The 18,034-nt window shown below is 43.7% G+C and overlaps 1 protein-coding gene across 2 annotated transcripts in view; it reads right to left on the reverse strand.

The window, feature by feature from the left end:
* Positions 1-6,531: 6,531 nt before the first annotated feature.
* Positions 6,532-18,034, reverse strand: part of SRPX (sushi repeat containing protein X-linked) — a 75,984-nt gene continuing 64,481 nt past the window's right edge. For both annotated transcript variants that reach the window (XM_084617872.1, XM_084617871.1), the window contains 5 exons: positions 15,476-15,597; positions 14,497-14,676; positions 11,009-11,142; positions 9,259-9,380; positions 6,532-7,061 (listed from right to left, as the gene is read on the reverse strand). In XM_084617872.1, the coding sequence (XP_084473998.1) occupies positions 6,881-7,061; positions 9,259-9,380; positions 11,009-11,142; positions 14,497-14,676; positions 15,476-15,597 (739 nt within the window). In that variant the 3' untranslated portion in view covers positions 6,532-6,880. The remainder of the gene's footprint in view (positions 7,062-9,258; positions 9,381-11,008; positions 11,143-14,496; positions 14,677-15,475; positions 15,598-18,034) is intronic.

An 18,034-nucleotide genomic window follows, 5' to 3' on the forward strand; every position in this document is an offset into this window, starting at 1 on the left:
GGGAAGTATTTCCGCTAGGAGGCTGCTGTTTGTTTGATGGATGGGTTCTGGACTGTGCAGTGAGTGTCTCACAGCTTAGTTCAGACAGTTTAGTTTTTGTTTTATTTTAATGTAGGCCTATCACACATGCCTCTAAATCAGGGATGGGCAAACGTTTTGGCCCGAGGGTCCCACTGGGGAATAGAAATCGTATGGTGGGCCATGAATGCTCATAAAATTTGGGTTGGGTTGCAGGAGGGGGTGCAGGCTCTGGGGTGGGGCTGGGTACAAGGAAATTGAGTTGTAGGAGGGTGCTCTGGGCTGGGACCAAGGGTTTTGGAGGGCGGGAGGGGGATCAGGGCTGGGGCACAGGAAGGGGTGCAGGTTCTGGGGTGGGGCTGGGGATAAGAGGTTTGGAGTGCAGGAGGGTGCTTGGGGCTGGGATCGAGGGATTTGAAGAGCGGGAGGGGGATCAGGGCTGGGGCAGGGGGTTGGGGCGTGGGGAGAGGCTCAGGGGTGCAGGCTCCGAGCAGCGCTTACCTCAAGCGGCTCCTGGCTGCAGTGGCATGTCCCTTCTCCAGCTCCTACATGGAGGCGCAGCCAGGCAGCTCTGCATGCTGCCCTATCCACAGGCACTGCCCTTGCAGCTTCCACTGGAGTGCATAGGAGCCGGAGCGGGGCCATGTTGTGGCTTCCGGGAGCTGCATGGTGCGGCCCCAGCACCCCGGCTGGAGCGGGGCCAAGCCACATGGTGTGGCTCACGGGCCGGCTTAAAATGATCTGGCCCATGGGCCGTAGTTTGCCCACCCCTGCTCTAAATGAATCAATGCTCAGTGAAAAACAATGCTGTAAACCCCAGCAACTATTTAGAAAGCTTTTGTCTTCAGTGGTGTGATCAGTACGTTTGCAGAAAGCATTTGGTGTGTGGAAAACATTGTCACATTAATAATACCCTTTAAGTATCTGTTCTCTTCTTTATATAAATGATGTATGGGATGGGAAAAGCACAAGATAACTGATTGCACATCTGACTTTTTGTTTTCCAGATATTTGATTAATTGCTTATAATTCTGTGCCATTATGTACTGGGTGTCACCAGACTGAGCACAAAGATGGCCAATAAGGGGCCAAGTTAAAACCTCCCTTGTGTATAGATTTGTGGCACTGAAAGTACATGAACAATTACTCAAGGCAGATTTCTACAGAAATCTCAATCTAATTACTCTTACATTTAACCCTGATTTATAAATTCTAGTCCTGAATAATAAGACTTGACACAGTAGATAATTCTAAACTATTCGTTAGCACAGTTTTATATAGCTACAATACTTGGGAAGAAGAATCTTTTTTAACCGTATTGATTTAAAAAAAAAAAGTCAAGCACAATGCAGTATATTAAAATACGTATTTTTCTAACAATTTAACTCTAAAGCTTCATTCTCTGCCTTACTCTTCTTCTAATAATCAGTGGGTTTAACTTATTTAAAAAGCTTGAAATTACGAACGTTAAAAACTATAATAAAAGATACAAATATCACAGTAAAATCTTGAGCCAGAGCAATAAACATCTCCTTACACTGCCTTGTCACTGCCCATTGCTCAGGCATCTTGTCTCTAATGAGATCTGACATTTTATCAATGCACCCCTTTTCTTTGCATTGGCTAATGAGCTATGGGAGGGATGTCGCAAAGGCATAGAGGGTGCCCCTTCATCCTCCTTTGAGACTCACGCTGTCATTGCTTTTCTGTGGCCCTATTGCAAGAAGTTCCAACATCACTTTCTCAGTTGGCAGCTCAGCAAAGTGATTTTGTACCACCCTTCTCATGGGGCTTTTGCTGGCAAACCTGAGAGAAGGGTTCTTGGTGATAAGTGCCGTTTATCATGGTGCATTGATTAAGTCAGAACCTTACCACATCGTGCCCCTTTCGATAAAGATTACACTAGGGAGACATAAAACTAGCCCTTGCTTTTCAGAGTAAAGACTTAATTGTGTAGTCTCATGTTATATATGTCCCCGCTTGGTTAGCCTGTGTAATTTGCCATGCTTCTGAGTAATGTTCTGGAAGAAGTTTACAAAAGTACAACAGCAAAGCAAGCTTTGAATATCCTAAATCGTTGATTGAAAAGACTAAAATACAGGAGGATGACAGTTGAAACTGTGTCCCCTCCCCCAGTCCCATCTTGTGTTCCTTTTAATTCTGGATCACATCCACCATTAAAAAGGGGGTTCAAAGTCACAGTACCACAGTCACCTTGTTTATCAGCTCACATGCTACAATAAAGGTGGCACCTGAATCTTCCCATAGTTCTGCCTCTCACCCCTCCCTGTAGCCTTCAATAAATCCTCCACTAAGGATCACATCTGATATGTCAGATTCTTAAATTCATGGTTGCATCTAAATGCTGGCCTCAGATGGCAAGGACCCTGGGCAGTGCATAGTAGTCACAGGCCCACTTTGATACTGGATACTAATTTTTAGCTCTTTGCAAAAATAGCAAAACAACAACACACAACCCAACATCAGCAAACAAACAAAAGATTCTTCCTTAGAGCTGACCTGCATGCAGAATGGTAATAATGCATTGGGAACTTTATTTTTTAGGTTTTTAAAAAACAATATATATTCAGAGATGCTGACAGCAAGATTTAGGAGGCCTGAGATACAGGCTGTGGGAAGGGGTTGGATCTGAGCAATTCCCATAGGGGATGGCAAGCTCTAAGTAGTAATGGTGCATTCTTCCTTAATTGTCCATGAGATGCGCTAGACCATGTTAGCAGATTCCAAACACTGTGCCCAATGGGTTCCCTAGCTGGTGATTGATAGGTGAGGGGTGATGTCTGACATAGTGGTGATAATGCACATGTAGCTACAGAGTGTATATTAATGCTAGTGCGTGAGCCTGAACTTGTGAGCAAGTGGCTTTTGAGAATCTATCCTTTCCACATCCTGTGTCATGATTTAGATTAGCTATTACAATAGTTCTCATTTGTGACCATGAATTATACACAGCTACATGCTTCTAGTCCTCTTCTGGAGAACTTGATGCTTTTTAGCCTTAGGCTGCTTTGGACGGCATGTATGAGCGCTGTTTTTACTTACTTTTGGAGTTTGTTTAACAACAAAATGTGTCTTTGTTGCAACAGTTAGAGAATATCATGTGTCCTCTTATTCTGAATTCTTTCCTGTTCAAACTCTCTGTTGCAAGCTCTCCGTTTGGTACAGTTAGAGTGGAAATGAACACTATTAGTATTAAACAACATTGCATTATAAGAAGCTCTGCCAAAATTTAGCCAAAACTGTCCTGCCCAGCTTGCTCTTGTCCTTTCCTGTGTACTGTACATTCAGACTTGTAGACTGTGGAAGAAGGTTGATGGTGAACCCATTTGTAGTTATTACAAAATACAATGTTCTTTCTCTTACAATAAAATTCATTAAACATGATGCTGTGTTCCCGTCTCTGCTCAAATGCTTTACATCAAACCTCTTGGACCCCTTACAGCGAACATGCTGTTGCCTTTTTCTAACAGTGATGAACAAGGGACTTCATCTACATGCAGCCAGTAATACTAAATGTATGCTATGATCTGAGACCTGATAGGTGTAATTTCACTGTACTTCTTGTGTGCTTTTCTCTTCTCCTTCCTGCTAGTTGCTTCATCTTGTCTCCTCCCTTAGCTGTTCTTTTTATGTTAATTTTTAGATTTTTTTTTTTGTTATGAGTAGATTTAATGTTTGTGAATGAGAAGGTCTAAAAGGGCTGGTTTGAGCCAGGAATACATTATTCTCCGCTACCCATCAGAACAAATGTTGGCCTGAACCCTCTGTAAGGACCCATGTTTCTCATTCTCAATATCTCATTCTGACAAGCACCCAGTCCCTCCCTCCCCAACCTCCTTAATACGTCTAATTTCAAGGTGCCATCCACCTCGAAATCCAATTGTGTCCAAAGGGTTAACCTTGCAGCTTAGTGTTATTACTGATCAGTACATGTCTTTTTAAGCAACACTATTCTGTTTCAGATCAATTCACACTTTCAGGCACATCACATGACAAACAAGTAGGAATGAAATTGCACCTTCCTGGATTGTTCAGTATCACTCTGGCCTTGCCCAGGTGAATGTTCTTGTCTCATCTTCTAGAACGTTCTCTTATTTTGCCCAGCTAGTAGGGTTTGTTCTTCTGATCTGATGGACTGAAAAACTAGACAAGGCAAAGAATTCCCAACTCCAATAAAGCTTCATCTTCTGATGAGATATTCTGGGCCTGCCTTGCTCACCTGGTTCTGAGCTATCACAGCAGTCTAGGCCTTTGACTGAGTCTGTCAGCTTCATACACCTTGGCATGGCTCACATATGTCACTCCACAGCGAGCCTCTGCTTCTCAGTGGCAGATCTCTCTTTTCTCCTCACGGTTCCTTTCTAACTAGTGCTCACTGCTGGCTCAGGCTTGTTTGTGGAAGTGGGAGCCTGGCTTCCAAAACCTCTCCAGCGCATCATCAAGGATCTACAACCTATCCTGAAGGACGACCCATCACTCTCACAGATCTTGGGAGACATGCCAGTCCTCGCTTACAGACAGCCCCCCAACCTGAAGCAAATACGCACCAGCAACCACACAACATCCTTGTAACAAAGCCTGTTGCCAACTGTGTCCACATATCTATTCAGGGGACACCGTCATAGGACCTAATCACATCAGCCACACCATCAGAAGCTTGTTCACCTGCACATCTACCAATGTGATATATACCATCATGTGCCAGCAATGCCCCTCTGCCATGTACATTGGTCAAACCAGACAGTCTCCACACAAAAGAATAAATGGACACATCAGACGTCAAGAATTACAACATTCAAAAACCAGTCGGAGAACACTTCAACCTCCCTGGTCACTCAATTTCAGACCTAAAAGTTGCAATTCTCCAACAAAAAAACTTCAAAAACAGACTCCAACGAGAAACTGCAGAATTGGAATTAATTTGCAAACTGGACACCATTAAATTAGGCTTGAATAGAGACTGGGAGTGGATGGGTCATTACACAAAGTAAAAACTATTTCCCCTTGCTCATTTTTTCCCCCTACTGTTACTCTCACCTTCTTGTCAACTGTTGGAAACGGGCCATCTTGATTATCACTACAAAAGTTTTTTTCTCCTGCTGATAATAGCTCACCTTAATTAATTGGTCGCGTTACAGTTGGTATGGCAACACTCATTTTTTCTATGTTCTCTGTGTGTATATAGATCTTCCTACTGTATTTTCCACTGTATGCATCCGATGAAGTGAGCTGTAGCCCACGAAAGCTTATGCCCAAATACATTTGTTAGTCTCTAAGGTGCCATAAGTCCTCCTCGGTTTTTTTTGCTGATACAGACTAACACGGCTACCACTCTGAAACTTATAAAACAAGAGGATCTACTCCAGCACCAGAGATTACAGCACATTCCGTTAGCAGGCAAGACTGTGAAATGGCAATTAGCCCTCAGGCTGTAGGTTAAGATATTATAAAATGGACATTCAGGCATCAACAGCTGCCTCATTAGGACTAGAGGGCATGCCCTAGTATTCCTGATGTGCCTCAGCTAACTTGTGTATCTGTACTTTCCTGTTGTACTCATTTGGCTTCCAAGGGAAGGACTAGTCTTTGCATCCTACTATCAGGCTTGTGGGGCACAAATTAAAAAGCAGAAACCTTATATTAACTTTGTCTAACACTCCCAACCCTCCTAAGGAAGGAGCAATAGTGCTGAAAAAATAAAACTCCTGAATGGTTTAATTCCTAAATTGATAATTTGTAGTTTAGTGGTTTCACGGCTCTGGCAATGATAGCTTCTGTGTGAGGTTTTGCAATGTGGGCGGTCTGACATCCCTGTCACCAAATCAAAGGCTTGGTCTGGCTCCAAGCTGAAGGAATGAGAAGACTCTCCTAACAGGCTCATTGGACATGAACAAAGTCTATTGGGGAAAACACATTTTTCCATTCACTCATACAGCATGAAGTGCAAACACATCGCCCTCCCTTTCTCCCAAATCCCATGCCTTTCCTGTTCATTTCAAGATCCAGTTAAAATTGCCCTTGATTTATAAAGCCTCCAGCTGGAGTTCTACTTTACCAGACTTCTTACTGCTCTCTCTCAACCCCTCAGGTGTCTCCCCAAACAATCAGGTGACAGCTAGTACAGGTGTCCATCTGCAACAGCCTTCCAGTAGCTTTCCATTTAATTTCAACTCTGTGGAAAAGACAACTGTTCACCTTTGCCTACACATCTGTCTGGCAACTACCATTTATGACTGTAACTATTAAACTCTGTAAAGTGAGATAAAGATTGTATGAAGGACACTACAATTCAGAGCTGCTTTGTACAACAGAAGCAGAGAATAACTAGCGATGTTGAGGGATTCTGAATTGAGAACCCACACTTCAAAGTCTGGATCAAAATTTTCAACATTGCACTGTCCACAAGAATTTGGATCTGGATTTTTGGCTTGGTCTGACCCCTAGTTTTGAGATCAGCTTTTATACACACAAGGACCTTTAAACAAAACTATCTGAGTTTGCAAAACAATATTTTATTAATAAAAGATTTATAAACAGTAAGAAAGAAACTTTACTGCATGAAATGTCCAAAATAATTCCTGGAGCCATGACTACAGCTGTACAAGGGTTTCCAAAGGGGAGTAGTACTAAGTACAAATTTCTCTAAAGATGGCTGAAAGTACAAAAAAGCATCATGCATATGTCATATGCAGAGAAGCTACACAATAAAATAGACTTAAAAAATACACACACAAAATCTGTACATCAGTGATTTCAAAAAGCCATGCTTTGTGTAGCACCACGGGGGGAGATTAGGGATGATCATATAATTCACTAACAGAGGAAACGCCATGCTTCTGAATCAGGTACATGACTGGCCAATTTCTGCTTGCAATTTCATCTCTTCTTTTCTCAAGGGGAAGCTGTCAATGAGCGCAAAGAGCTGCGCCGGTGTAGCTGGGAAAGGGTAACGCTCTTTGTCCATGCCGTGCTTGTCCATCACCACCACATTGAAGTTATAATGGGGGATGCGCAACAACAACCTGAAAAATTAGGAAATCCGATTTTGAACAGCCTTATTACCATAAGGCTCTTGAATGTCTAACACAGTAGTGAAAAGCGGGACAGCAGGACAGAGTCGGAGGAGAGGGAAGGCCGGGGCGGCCAAGCTACAGGAGACAGCGTTCCAAAATGCAGACCACAGTTGTGCTTCACTGGGACGTGAGGCCTGCAGGGAATACAGCTCCTAGCGTGCCCAGCACCCTATTCTTCCTCTCAGAGCAGGTGCCACTGAGGGATTACAGGTGCTGCAGGCTGTGCCACTACATTAAAGGGCAGTCAAGGCAGCTGCAGTCTTTCATTTTATGCTCAGTCTGACGTCTGGTCTGGGCAAGTAGAGAGCCAGAGTACAGCCTGGGTACGTATCCACAGGCCTCAGGAGCGCCTTTACTCGCCTAAGCAGTGCCTCGCCAGCTACCCCACTATTTGCGCCTATGCTGGTGGGGGGGGGAGTGTAGTGTATGTACTTTGCACGCTGCTGAAGGGAGTGTGCACCGTATAGCTGTACCTTAAGCATCTGCTCCCTAAGCGTTTTGCCAGTGGACTTCAAAGGGATCAATCCTAATTTGGCATGCCAGAAAAGCCCCCTGCATCAGTGTGTGTAAGGAATCATTTACACCTGCTACTTTGCCTCCCCATGCCCTGCCACTGGCTCTGGCTCTCCCCCCAGCACTCTGAGCCCCACTTAGGAAAGCCTAACCCCCTCCCAGTCCAGCCTTAGTGCTGTTAAAGCAGCCTAGGCACCTGTGTAACTGCTGAACGCCACAAGCAGGCTGGGCAAGGCCACAGTGGTTTCCCTTCTGAAGCGGCCCTGCCTGTAGCATTCCTAAAAGTGGGACTTCAAAGGGAAACCACGCCTAGCCTGGCTGCGGTGTTCAGCAGCACTACACAGGCAGCAGGGCTGGTTCGGCTGGGCTGGGTGCTGATACAGGGCTTCCTCGTTCAGCCTTTAATAAAGGCTTCAGTGTCTCGGTTGACCAGACATCCCGTTTTGCCCAGGCCATGCCCCTTTTTAAGCCCTGTCCCAACTTTTTTTTTGGCAGAAGTGGACACTTGTCCCTTTTACTCTCGCCAGCTTGATCTGTTGGCAAGAGCAAACGGGACAAGTGCCTGCTTTGGTCAAAAAAGTAGGGTACGGAGGAATGTGTGAAGGGGTGAGCGGCACTGCCAGCCCCATGCTGGGGGCGGTAGGGCTCAGACAAGGAGCAACGCCAGCCCAGCGCATGCAGGGCTAAGGGAAGTGCGTCAGGCCAGCCCTGCGCAGGGAGGTGGGATGGGTGGGGGGTGGCCTCGAGCAAGCGGCTCTGCGCAGCCCCACAGGGGTGTTCTGTTTTCCCTTTGGGACGTACGTCACCCTACAATTGCCTGAAAGAGCAGCAGAGATAACCAGAGCTGGGAGGGGGAGAGAGGGGCAGACTGTGCCGGCTGCTTGAGTGCGACCCTCCCACCAAGTTAATTTTCAATGGGATTTGTGAACAAAAGGGGAAACCAAACACTTCTATTCTGTAGACTAGGAAGTAGCACTCCAGGCCCCCATCGCTGGGCCAGGCGCAGTACAAACATATGCGCTGCTTTGCTCTACGTTGTAGGCTGGTGCGGCTGAAAAGGACCAGTGGCGCACTAGCGACATAACTGCTTCTGGGAGGAGTCCGCTAGCAGGAGAACGTGAGGTGGGAAGAGTCTTCCTGGCTGCTCAAAGCACCTAGTTACCACAAGTGGCAACAACCCTGAGAACGCGGAGAGAGTCCAATGCTCACAGCGTGTTTCAATAGGCAACAGGGTGAAGTGCTGGTTCATCTGTGCGTTTGGTAGACATTCCTTTTACACCGAGCAAAGACCAGCTCACCGTGACGGTGTGGCAGCTAGAGCACAATCAGGACCAAAGAAACTCTGAGGCTTAGCTGTGCAGCCAATAGTTTTAAAAACCAGATAGCAAACCCCCTTCCCCTCCCCGCCCCGATATCCTTCAGCACCACCCTGTCTCTATAAAATTCATTCTTGGAAATAAGTCACTGATGTGTATTGTTAGAGCCTCTTCACACAACTACATTTCACTGCGGATGTTATACTGGGATCAACAACGTTCTACTATAAAAAGGATCCAAGAAACGAAAAAAAGGACGACATCACGCCCCCCGCGGCTGAGGTGCAACGGACTGGTGGCGAGACTTTCCCTTTTACCTGAGTTGCAAAGCAAGTGCTGGAGGCAGCATCTTTACTCCTATTCTTCCTAGCTGTGCTGGAAAGACACCAACCAATTCGATCACTGTCACGTGCCGGAGGTCCAAACCACACTGCTCTGGCTAAAGGGGTCAAGAGAAAAAACCAGGAACATGCATCGGGCTTGGATTTGATTATAATAGTTGTTTACATTAAATGCACAATAAGGTGATATTCTATACAGAGCTCAAACTCTTTGCTCTCTCTAAATACTTTCTTATTTCTATTATTATTATGGGAACCTGAGAATGTTTTCTGGAGTCGTGAAGGCAGCAGTTCTGCTACAGTACTGGATTTTTAGCTGATTATTAAAAAAAAAAAAAAAAAAGACCACCAAAGTACAATGTAGATGTCTTGGTAACGAACTGAAATGATGCCAGTCTATTAAAAATGGTGCCAGCACTTTAATCTGGCACCCAAACAAAGAATGTGAAATGTGAGCCTGCTATAGAAAAGTGTTCTCTGATGCCAAAGTGTCTGAGGATCACGGAGAGCAGGGGGGAAAAAAGGATTGCACCACTTAAATTTTACCTGGTAAAAAAGTCACCCAGGAATTGAGAGTTTGGTTGTATTAACTGGTCAAGCCACTCTTGTTTCAAAAATAAACTGTTGAAACACCATTACAAAAAAAAATTTTTTTTTTGACATTACACAACTGGCTTCTGGCATCTACGGGGGAAAATCAGAGTAAGATCAGGAGTCCAGATTTGCAAGCGACACATAATCATCACAGCTGAATTTTGTTCCAGTGGTGGCAGGCAGTAAATTTACAGTCCTCACGGCCACCAATCATGCGGTGCTGGCTCTATTCCCAGCTGGGCTGGCAAACAATCTCACTCTCTTCTGGGCACTTGTGCATCCCTCTTGCATGTCGCTAACTCTGACAACAGCCCGAGTAAAGTTTACAGTTAGATAAACTGATAAGCCCCGAGGGTGGGATTCACAAAGGTATTTAGGCTCCTAAGTCCCATTAATTTCAATTGGAATAACTAAGACTGTTGTCATCATTCCATGTTTTTGGAGCAAACACCATAGTCTCTTCTATAAAGACTGATCTTAGTTTACCTTGAGAAAAAATACTATTAGAGTTTATACTAAATAATTTGGAGCGCTTTCCGCAAGTCCTAGAAACAGGACCACATTGAGGCTACATTCAGGACCAGCGAGAAAACAATTCTTTTGCTGATGATTAATTTGGATTCTGTGCTCCTTTGGTTACTGGTGTATTAGTTACTTGTGCAGACAGCCAACACAAGCTTGACATGGATGAACAGTTTACCAGCAAGAATGACTGCAGGTTTCTTTAAAATCCTTCAGGGGTTCGCTAAGAATTGGATGGTGATGCTGGTATTAGCTGGTAATGAGCACAACATTAATATCTCTTGGGAAGACAGAATAGGGTCAAACTAGAGCCATGTGAAGGCCAGTGTTTGGTTCATTTACCCCATTGAACTAGACTATACCCATGAGTAAAGTGAATTAGAGCGGTCCACTTTGGAGCAATGTTGAAACTGATGATATTTCAGAGCCTTGCAAACATGTTTACTACAAAACTAGCAGCTCTTGGGCCAGATCCTCAGTGCTGTAAATTGGCATAGCTCCACTGCAGGGAGAGGGCGAATCAATGAAGACTGACCGATTTACACCAATTGAGGATCTGGTTCTCGAGTTTAAACAAAAAAAATCCTGGAAAAAAACGACCATGTCTTACCTGTAGCATTCCCAATTGCAACCTGTAGAAAAAATTGGCGGCAGTAGGAGTTGATATAATTAGTAGTCTCCGTTTCTCATAAAACTGATCCAAGAGAGCCGCTGCAGTTCTCACAGCAACGTTAATATTCATAGCTGGAATTAAAAAACAAAAGCCGTGGAGCTCCCAGAAACAGACCCTTTTCAGACTTCAGCAGCCAGCAGCTGGACATGCATGCCCCGAGAGGTATGCAGGAGCTGGGTATCCATGTTAAAGGGCCCAGATCAAAAGGTGCAATCCTGGTCCCACTGAATTCAATGGGAGTTTTGCCATAGGCTGCAGTAGGGCCAGGATTTCAAGCAGTCCCTCCCTCTCTCTCTCTCTCTCTAAGGCTTTGTCTAAGCTTGGAGCTGGGGGTGTGATTTGCAGCTCGAACAGACCTACTTGTACTCGCTCTCATTGAGCTGGTGCTCTCAAAATAGCAGCACGGGCAGCAGTGAATAGGGCCTAGCTGCCCCCGACTACAAACCCACCTGGACCCACTACCCCGTGCTGCTGCTCACCGCTGCCTGGGCTGCCATGGCTACGTGGCTATTTTTAGCTTCCTAGCTGGATGAGAGCTAGCACAAGTATGGCTCCAAGTGCAGACACAGCTTTAGTGACACCCAAACCTGGTGAAAGCTTTGTTTAGTTTTTATAGCAATGAGCAGGATCGGGTTCCTCAGTAAACTGAAGTAGCATATAGTGCTCCCTCTCTACACAAAAAGAACTGTAGGGAAGGAAGAGTGAACCTGACAATCACTGCACCTGAGGTCTAGCTTCTATCATGAGTACAATAATGGAGCCAAGGCTAAGAGAAAATACCTCCTAAACATCGGGACAGGAAATGGACCATGGATTTATTGCGGGGCAGGGGAAGTCTTGTAAGAGGAACTACGTTGGTGAGGGGGGGTTGTTTTAGAGTAAGAAAATGAGTGGAAAAGTGGTAGGTGTAATAAACTTTAGCTTTTAGTATTTAGCGTTTGAAACAGTGAGAGAATATATGTGCCAAATTAGAGCCAATCAGCTTGGCTAACGAGCACTGAAAACCTGACCTGAAATGACTGAAATCACTGAAAAAATGACCTGAAAACTGTCAGAAGGACCATAAATAACGGTAATTATGGATGGAGAGGTATCTAATTGGCGGGTAAAGGTTTTTAATGCCCCTCAGCAGGGGATGGCTGCCGGAGTTGGCACAAGAGTCTATCATATTTAACAGCTTCCTCAGTAACAATCTGGAAGAGGACATGTAAGTAGCACATTAATGAATGTTAGAGATGCCACTAACCCGTGCTAGCATGAACCAATGTAATGGGATCTAGAGAGATTCGAATTATGGACAGAAAATAAGAATCAGCTTGGAAAAATGTAAGGCAATACATCTAGAAAAAAAAAGACATGAAACACAGACCTACAATAAGAATAGAAACCAGGAAACAGTCATGCTCACACAGAGTGAGGGGAGGTAAGGAACAGCAGACTAGATCTGCATTTGCAAAGTGATATGATAGCAAAAATAACCAGTGCAGTTTTGAGTTGTATACAGAGGCACGACATCATGGAGGGAAACAATTTAGGATGAGCAGGAGGCATGTTTTTCCCGGCTGGCAAAGATTTCTCAGAGCGTAGACTAGTTTTGTTTGGAGAATAGTGGAATCCTGATTGCTTGAGGGATTCCAAATTAGGCCTGGACAAAATGTTGGAGAACATGATCTAATTTTGGGGATTCTCTGAAGATACTTCTCCCTTAGTTTTTAAAACACGAGTTAATACTGAGGATGGCACAATGCTGGGCACGTTTCTATAGCTTAAACAGAACTGATCGACATTGGTGAGGCCTCATCTGGAGTACTGTGTCCAGTTTTGGGCCCCACACTACAAGAAGGATGTGGATAAATTGGAGAGAGTCCAGCGAAGGGCAACAAAAATGATTAGGGGTCTGGAACACATGATTTATGAGGAGAGGCTGAGGGAACTGGGATTGTTTAGTCTGCAGAAGAGAAGAATGAGGGGGGATTTGATAGCTGCTTTCAACTACCTGAGAGGTGGTTCCAGAGAGGATGGTTCTAGACTATTCTCAGTGGTAGAAGAGGACAGGACAAGGAGTAATGGTCTCAAGTTGCAGTGGGGGAGGTTTAGGTTGGATATTAGGAAAAACTTTTTCACTAGGAGGGTGGTGAAACACTGGAATGCGTTACCTAGGAAGGTGGTAGAATCTCCTTCCTTAGAAGTTTTTAAGGTCAGGCTTGACAAAGCCCTGGCTGGGATGATTTAATTGGGGATTGGTCCTGCTTTGAGCAGGGGGTTGGACTAGATGACCTCCTGAGGTCCCTTCCAACCCTGATATGCTATGATTCTATGATCTGAAAGAGTCTTTTGGAATCTATTATTCATTATATTCCCTGAAGCAGTAATGGAGAAATTTTGCCCCTAAGCCAGGAAAGCACTATGCAGAATGCTTTTTAAAGCTCTCAGATTTCATGATTTTGGACGAAATTTTCACTCGTGCATGAGTAACTCCGGTGTCTAAGTTACATGCCTAAGTCACTACCCTCTGTAGTTAACGTGGTTTCAACTGGTCACCAGTTTCTTTTCTATTCCCTTTTTAAAAAACGGTTGCTGGGTGCAATTAAAGATTTGCTGCTATGTTCTGCTTTCGTGCTGTCTGTAACGATTCCAGAATGTGAAGTCTGTAAAGAGTTTTGAGGGTAAAGGTACTATATAATTGTAAGGCACTATTCTCATCCAAGGATAAAGTTGCAAAAAGAGGCAAAAGATGTGTGGGAAGAGGAATGGGGAAAATGTTGCACTTGTTATTTCTAATGGATTAAAAAAAACAAAATGTGGCTTTACCTTCCCACTCTCAATCCAGTAAAAATCACCACCTATTCCAGATGCCAAGTGGGATCCACTTTGTAAGATCTGCCTGGACTCAGTGTCAGTAGTAGAATGTAGGGCCTTCAGCAGTCAAATGTGCATGGATAATCAATGTTATCAGCAAAGAACTGGTATCTAAAGAGCACTAGGGAATGAGAACTAGAGGAGAAATAAAGAAAACTCAAAAGCCAGAGTAAGATAATCTGTACCCACTGATACCGGTGAAAGAAAAAGAAGAGCGAGTCAAACTTACAAAGAGATGTGAAAAGAGGTGATAGAACTGATGCGAGGGGAATAAGAAGCTTTCAGGTAATTAACAGCAGAGCTGGTCTCTGTCCTCTCCAATACCCAATATGCTGCTTCAAAGAGACTTGTGAAAAATGCTACAGTTGTATTTTGTATATTCATTAGCAGAACTATCCAGGTTGATTCTATACACACCCAGGGCCAACCTTTGAACAACTGACAGCATCTGTGCCATAAACATAAATCATGAACCTTTGTGCAGTGCCATAGGGAAATCCTTTGTGCAAAAAGTACAAGCAATCCCCTTCACTGACCTTTCAAGAGGTAAGAAAGTACTCACGTACGTGTACAAGTTGGCTCTGTTCCTGACCAGCCTAAATTGTACTGGCACACTCTGGCTGGGCTTCCCTGCAGCTCATATCCACCAATGCAGGAAAACTCACAGGTGGCACCATAGTTATCTCCATCACCTGAACATTTTATGTAGCCATTTTCTGGGGCATTCAGTTTACCACAGCGCCTAACTTTAAATACAAAAAAGAGACAGAATAACAAATAATTCCCCATCTCTGGAGCAGGCTACTAATGAAATGATATTGTACTAATATTAAGGTGACATTCTGGCTCGCTGCTTATTATTAGCTTTCAAAGAGAACCCAGCACTTATTTCTTTTTTTAAACACGAACCCAGCACTTATGTTCAGCTATTGATTCCTGGATCATGTATGCATACAAGCTAGTTTATATATTAGTAACACAGGGTTGTGGAGGGGAGGGGCAGTTGAAGTCCAGATTGTCAGAAACCCACAGCTTTCCCAACTCTGTGACAGAAGCAGCTGCTCTCCCTGACAAATGTCCTATAGTTTGTCAGATGGCAGCCCTGTACAGCTCTGAGGAAGTTCTGCTGAACTACAACTCATCTGTTGGTCAGCAACTATGGGACTAGATATTAAGGGAGGCATGGACCCAGGAGGTCCTGGATAATGGGAGGAAATGGACAGGGGAAATATGGGCAGGGGAGGAAGCAAAGATTTGAGAAGCAGAGCTGGAGGACAGGGGCTGGTCAATAGAGCTACTATCTGTCTCCTAGACCCCCACTGCTCATCTGACCCCTAGATCCCTCCCCAGAGCTCAGTTCCCTGGCTCCCTAACTTCCCTCTGGTGATTCAGGCACTTTCAAGTTGTATGAGACAGAGAATATTCTTCCAGTGGGAACAGTTCTCTCTCTCTCTCTCTCTCTCTCTCTCACACACACAGGCTGTCACTTGGATCCTTAAGTAAGTATTAACTGGTTTTGTTTACACTATTAGACACTGTTCTTACCTCTGACTTTAATAAGAAATTTGCAAGTGCCTTTGTTTTCTGCTCTGTCGTACACAATGTATTGGATCTTGTGGTCACCTTCTGAAAAATGTGAGCCAGGGGATGGGCCTTTCAAAATCACACTAAAAAATGAAATAAAATAGACTGGGTGTTCAGAAGTTAAGTCAGGGTTTCTCCAGTAGGAAAATATTAACAACCTTTGGACAGAAAGCCCTTCTGTCACTGGGGAATGTTCAGATTGCCTGTCTGTGCTGAGAGTTTGTGGAGTGACAGAAAACAAGAGGAGGATGCGTGGCAGAGCCCACAATATTTAAGAGCTAAAATCGCAGTAGCCTGGCTAGTCCTAGCAACATTATCCACTACTGCCTACAGCTAAGTGTAGACAAAGGTAGTGTGACTCGCATTGCTGTAAGACAACTGTCAATGTCATTGTATTTATTTATTTAAATTTCATGTCACAGTCAAACAAACTCATGCCTTTTATCTTTCCATGAAAACAAAAAAAACCTGGATGGAGAATCTAGATCAACTGAGCATCATTCTATATAGCAGGACAGTTGGCTGTAAAGGATTTGAACGTCAGTCAGGGCTAGTAGAGTACCTCTGTTTGTTCGCTTGCACTGTTGTTGTTGCTTGTTGGCCCAGGATATTAGAGAGACAAGATGGGTGAGGAAATATCTTTTATTGGACCAACTGCTGTTGGAGAAAGGTATAAGTCTTCAACCTACACGGTGCTCTGTGTAGCTTGATAGCTTGTTTCTCTCACCCACAGAAGTTGGTCCACTAAAAGATATTACCTCACCCATCTTGTCTCTCTCATTGTTTGTTTGTTTTTAAAAAGCCATCTGTTAACACTGCAGTATGCCCTTTGAGTGCTGCTTATAAGGTTACCTCTCTGTGCCAGACTATACATAAAAAAAGGGTAGGAGGAATCAGGATTTAATATCTTTCTTTTTGTGATAGGAAAGGCAGGCATCCCATTGCAGGCTTCAGCTCAGCTGCTCATTTCCAACCAAAGCATATGTCAAGAGAGTTCTAAACTCTCAAGGCAGAAACTTATAGACCAGGGCCAGACTAAGCATGGTTCAAGAAGCTTCAATCCACTCAGGGCCACAATTTTACCTCAGTAGAGTCCCCCTCATCCCTCCATATGCAGAAATTGTGGATAATTGCTGTCTGGGGCTTAGAGGACAAGAAGTCTTGAGACTGAATAAACATTCCTTAATCACCTGTTAGGAAAGTGCTGCAGCCTGGTATATGTGGCAAGTCCATTGGTAATGAGCCTCTGAATGTTATGCTTCCAGCTGAACAAATGGGGCTTAAGGTGATTCCTGAATCCAGGGTTCTTGGATGGCAGCTTAGTTTCATCAGACCTTGAACCATCTTACCAGCACAGTAAACAGTACTGCTAACCCCAACCAGTCAAAAACCGTGAGTCAGGCTTCAAAGTCAGGAGACTGGCTTAAAAATAATCTTACCATTTCTTTAGAAAATTTTGGAGGGTGGCATTATTAACTTTCTGGTTTTAAAGCCTTTAGGGTGTACGCAGGTCACATTTCTCTACAATAATTAGGGCTACAAACTTTCATTGAGAAAAAAATGAGATACTCACATACTCATCCGGCTCCAGGAACCGAGACTTTAAGAAAGGCAGCAAATATCACAAGATTTGCAGTAAAATCACAAGAGTTGGCAAAAGAAATTCGGAAAATGCACATACCCTTCACAGAAAGTTTCCATAGAATAATAGCTATCTCACTGGATTGGGAACAGTTATTGGTCCCATTACATTGGATTATACAGCTCCTATTTTTATCATTTGACACCATTTCACTGGGATTGTGTAGGGGGCAGGGAGCATTATTAGTAATTTCCTCATTCTGACACCGAAAAACAAATAAGTCAAAGTTCTTATTTTAGAATGATAAGAGCTTCTTTACTGTCTCTTAACATCACAGTTCTTCTTTTGCAGTCACAAGCACTAGCCTTTATTTATCTAATGAATTCCTCCAGCTTATACTCTGATATATAAAAATGACCTGTGCTTGTTTCTTTTCATGTGCTTTTTTAGTACTTTCAAATGTCCTCATTAAATAGTTCAAGCTCTGAGTGTCTTTACCTTTCAGTGAACTGGAAGTCAATATTCTCAACTATTCAATTCTTTTAACAGTTTCTGTGAGTTTATAGGTGGATTGATTAAGCTTATTGCAGTAAAATAAATGATTTTCCATATTCTCATCATTCAAGTATTTTGATCATGCCCATCTTGAATCAGTGGAAGTGGCAGACAATGCTGCCATTAAAAAGGACACCATCAGCATAGAAATTATTAAGTTTCCCCTATTGTTTCTATGGGTCTTTAACATCTTAACAGGCAAGAGCAAAACACTGGGGGTCAGGGAGGAGAGGGAAAATGTGATAGTAAAATTACAGGAATTGGCAGGGGTCCCCAAAGCAAACCTAGTACCTGAAACTACATTTAACTCCTTTTTTAATATTATAGATTTCAAGTTGATGGTGTCATTTGAAAAGTAACATACTGAAGAACTCAGTATCATA

The sequence above is a fragment of the Lepidochelys olivacea genome (assembly GCF_965140295.1).
Source record: "Lepidochelys olivacea isolate rLepOli2 genome assembly, chromosome: 1".
In the NCBI taxonomy this organism is placed as follows: Eukaryota; Metazoa; Chordata; order Testudines; family Cheloniidae; genus Lepidochelys; species Lepidochelys olivacea.